The sequence below is a fragment of the Phaethon lepturus genome, unplaced genomic scaffold (assembly GCF_000687285.1).
Source record: "Phaethon lepturus isolate BGI_N335 unplaced genomic scaffold, ASM68728v1 scaffold17466, whole genome shotgun sequence".
NCBI classification, from domain to species: Eukaryota; Metazoa; Chordata; class Aves; order Phaethontiformes; family Phaethontidae; genus Phaethon; species Phaethon lepturus.
The window spans coordinates 10,533-15,298 of NW_010547069.1; the positions used below are offsets into that span (position 1 = coordinate 10,533).

Here is a 4,766-nt window from a genome sequence, read left to right on the forward strand (position 1 = left end):
GGAACAGCCTCATCAACGGATGTAAAGTGAAGGAAGGGAAAAAAACTTTCATTAAATGTCCATAACTTTTAGTTCTTCAAAGTATTTTTTAAGTTCCTCATTCAAACAGCTGAAATGAAACCAGTGGCAGTTTGTAGCTGCAGTTCCTCTGAAGGGAGGGGATAAAGTATGGGGTGTGATGTGCTGCCGCTCAGCTGAGACAGCCTACAGACACTTTAGAAACAAAAATTACATCTTAAAACTATGAGTAAATTTAACAATTGAACTCTAAAGAATTAAACATCATATAAACATTTCACACTTTTTGTTTTTCTTTCCAAGGGTCCATAGTCTAGTCATTCAATCCTGTGCAAAGGTCATGTTACTATGGATATGACCTGCAAGAAATGTGTTGCCTCAGAGCAGCGCAAGTCACGTGAACAGGCTAAAAGCCAAGACTGCTGATTCACAGTCTTGTCAGGATTTTCAAGCTTGTGTTGGGTTCACTGAAGAACAGTCCTTGCACCACCAAGTCTATGTTCGTCCTTTAAAAGTGTTCATGCAGGTATAGCTCCCCGAAAACTTGTGGATTTCTTCAAGTGCTGCCTGAGGGAGAATGCTGCAGGAGAAGCAGAAAGAAAATAAGCAGACCAGACAAACCTCTTAGTCTATTCTAATAAGAGGATATGCAAATATGCATTTATGTACACATATATGCAAGTGTACATATTCTCAAAAATCAGCCAGTGAGAGCGCAGAGGCAAAACACATCAGTATCCTGCTGTGAGTAGGCCTAAACGGAGAAAGTTGTATCAAGTTGCTCTTTCTCTACAGAAATATTTATCAAAAAAGGTCTGTAAAAACTGTAACTTGGAAGATATCATCATGTTTTATTCCTCCCAAATACTGTGCAGAATCTTGCATTCTGAAATACACAAACTTAACCTGAGTTCTCTGTTTAACTTGCCATCTATTTGTGCTAGGCATGTGCCCTCCTTACCATAAGGTACGGATATAGACCTAATTTCCTGACAGCTACTGTAATTGAAAATAAATAATTAATTCTTACAATAAAGGACAAGAGCAGCCCTTTTTCAGCCTGTAGGATTTCTGGGAACTTTTGAGAGTATCCCAAATTTTACATTCAGAGAAAAGCATTTATTTGTGAATTGTTTTTTCTTATTTGAAATGCAATATTGTAATTGTTTTCCACAGAAGTCTCATGGCTTCATTTCAGTTCCTGACTGAAGTAGGCTTTCCAAAGGCTTTAGTGCAAACTCTCATGGAAACACAATTTTAAATGCCCTTTCTCTGTAGTTGTTTCAGAATATGAAATTATTAATTTGTTTCCTTAGGGACTTGGAAATTCCTGTCCTAATCATACACGAAAATATATTGTTTTAATAGTTTCATTGCTTTAATACAAGCAATGCTCTCTAAATACAGCTGTGATGTACATACCTTATTGTACATAAATCCTTTACAATCTAAAACCCAGAGTCCGAAGAGTGGCTTACTAAATCAAAATCAACTACATGCATATGTTAATTGTTAAGAAATTTCCTAGATACAAACATCAGTTCAGACCTCAGGAACCCATATTTTGGGAGTGAAACTGGTTTCATAAAGGGGTTATACCCAGGGAAAGCATCTACAAAGGGACTCTGAGAAGGTTTTCTCCCTTTTGCTTCTAGGACTGTCTTTCATGGGAAGGCATGAACCACTCTGATCCTGGATATTGGGTTACAGCCAAACTGAGGTTTGCCTGGGTGGACAGACACACAGGATTGTAAGCCACTCTTGCCTAACTGGCTAGGCTATTGCTGGGCAAAGGAAATATTTACCTTTTTAGGATGACAAGAACATGCATTGTCCATGGAAGGAGCAGGAAGGCTTGATTCATCTGAACAGCTTCTACTGTCCTCCTAGCCACTGTCTCTGGCTTGAGAGGAGGAAAAAGATTAGGGAACCTGAATAAATAAAGCAAAAAATAAAATAATTATCTGTTAACCAAACTCCTCCTTTAAGATATCATTGTCCAAGTCCTGTTACTCACTAAACCATCACTGGCTACTGGCATTCAAACATGCCCCAAAGCAGGCTGGAAGGAGCCAATTCCAGTTCCAGGAAGCTGGAAAGCAGAAAGCCCAGTACCAACCAGTATTAGTGGGTTAGCTAAAAGGTTAAGAATGTACACATTGGTGCCTTTAGGGTGAAGTGGCAGAGTGTATTCAGAACCTTGATTCTGAGTTTTTCTTAAACTTATTGCAAACCAATACCAAAACGCTGTCTGTTCAGTGTTGGTATTTTTCCTCTTCCTCTCTGCTGCTCTTTGCTTGATTCAAACTCTTGACACGTGAAAGACAAATAATTTTCCCCCATTGCTTTTAATACCAAACATAAGGCTTTTCCCAGCTCCAGCAATAGTTTGACACTGCATATTTCTCTAAGAGAGCACAAACTATATTAATAGGTTTTTTTGTCCATTGTAAGAGATTTTGTCAGTCGTTAAGTCTTTGGATTTAGCTTGTTCTCTTAGATAGAGGTGAAAAGGAGGTACTGATAATCTTACTGAAGTAAGTGGTTGTCATTTCTTTTGGTGGGAAAGATTTAAGTGTTTCAAGGAATAAATACGGAATCTGTACTGTTAATTCTCAAGTAATTTGTAGACTGCTCCTTTTGAATGGCCTCAATTTTCAGATTGCCTCCCCTCCCTTTCTGGTGGCTGCATATGGCCCAAATACACTCAGGGAAAAAATAGCTTTCAGTTTTCTCTGTAGCAGCAAATGTCTCCCTCAGTACAGGCAGGCTGTATGAATGTGCAAGCAAACTGAGGGAACCAGTCCGATGAGTCCCAGGTGGCCTAGAGTGACCCTCTGTTCCCAGGCAGCCAAATGAGACATCAAATTCTCTTAACTAAATGAAGCATTAATTAGGAGTGTATTCTGATGATTCACTTAAAATGAGATGCTTTATTCTAGTTCCCCTGGACTGACCTGATTCTCATGCCCTGAAACATCTCTGTGCTCGTGTGGAAGGGCAGGACTGTTGTGGCATTCACTCCAGGACAGTCTAGCAGCCCCAAGGTCAGGCTCTCCATAAAGGCAAAGGACGAGGCTTTCGAAGTGCAGTAGTCAATGGCACCAGGGATGGCTGACAAGGCCAGGACAGAGTTCAGGCAAACAATGTGTCCATTCTGCAATTCCAGCATCCTTGGCAGGAATATGGTGGTCTGAAGAACAACAGAGTTAAAAAAAACCAAACAAACAAACCAAAAAAACCACCAAAACCAGCTTTTTTCAAGCAAAGACACAACAAAAACTATAGTTACTGAAAAAATAAGGTGACACAAAGACAACAAGCCAAACTGTGTTGTTCATTATGCTAGGAGAGGAGTAGGAGAGTACCAGGTTGCTTTGTCATTTTCTGAAAGATTCGAAACAGGCAAAATTTATGTAGAAAGAAAACAAAATCTTTCCTAGCACGTAAGTAAGCGGCACCCACAGATAAAGGCCATAAACAGAATACTTTGTATGTTTAAGAACTTCTTGTAGAGGATAAAGTCTTCAACAAAGTGATAAAATCACAAGATGCTATTTTTATTACTCATTATTATTCAAAATGGAATGCGTTTCACACTAGTTTCCTTCCCTGAGCAGTGTAGTCTCATGCTCCTCTGACGTTCCACACACATGGAACAGAAAACTATCTGCTGTGAGCTCACGCTTTCTCAAAAGAAATCAAATGTTTTCCTGGAAATCACAGAATGGGGATAACAGAACATCAAATACTGTGTTACTCCTGGAAGGTTTAAATTTTTTTAAGATTTCTTTCCTCTGGCCTTTGTCTCTGACATTGTTTTTTGTCTCCTTTTCACGTCAGACTGATTTTACCAAGCATCATTTAGAAAGACCTAGTAGCAGCCAAGTGTTTACTGGCTGTAATCTGTCACACTCATTTCCAATTCGGAATACATGTGACAAGATCTTATCTTACCCAAAACTGTCCCAGGGTGTTTATATGTTGTGATTTGAGCAGTGCATCATCATCGCTGTCCATCAGGCTCTTACCATGGACCACAGCAGCATTGTTCACCAGGATAGTGATATCACCCACCTGCAAAAAGAGCAAATGACTTGTCACAACTAATATGTCTCCTCACAAATCAGCAGTCAACATTATATGTGAGTATCTATTATTGCCCAAATACATTATTAATTTAATAGCTTTTGACATTCGTGCCTATAGGCCTCGTAATCCTTCTGGATCACTTAAACAGGTAGCTAGATTTTGTACTATATAATTGGATGGTCACCCTTTTTTCCCAATTTGCCAATGTATTTTTTTTCTCCTCATCAAATATGAGTCGTTACTAAATTCTGCCCACAAACAGTGTTTCTACAGACACCAACCTTTTCCCGCACAGCTTTGGCTTGCCGATAGACCTCCTCTCGATTTCCTACATCGCAAATGAAATAATGGCATTCTGTCCCCATCATCCTGATTTCCTCTGTGGTCTCCTTCAGGCATTTCTCAGTTCGACCCCACAGGATGATCTGCAGCAAGAAACTTTTGTTAGAGTCAAACTACTTCTGCTTCAAATCTAAAATAATTAAAACATGCTTCTAACTTCAACAATTTGATGAACAGCTTTGATGTGTTTTCACTGCCAGCCCTGTTGCATTGTTTCATTTATGACTAGCAATAATTTTCTATTACATGGGGATGGGACTTGAGCATGATGGTGGTAGCTGTATCCCGCTCTGACACTCTATTTACAGGTTCTT

At 39.4% G+C, this 4,766-nt stretch overlaps 1 protein-coding gene across 1 annotated transcript; it reads right to left on the reverse strand.

Moving 5' to 3' along the window:
- On the reverse strand, window positions 1-4,535 carry DHRS3 (dehydrogenase/reductase (SDR family) member 3; the record flags this gene model as incomplete). The annotated part of the gene is made up of 5 exons (XM_010289530.1): window positions 1-598; window positions 1,824-1,949; window positions 2,976-3,211; window positions 3,976-4,095; window positions 4,392-4,535. Coding segments are annotated over 5 exons (711 nt in total), but the record flags the coding sequence as incomplete, so codon positions are not given.
- Between the last annotated feature and the right edge of the window lie 231 nt (window positions 4,536-4,766).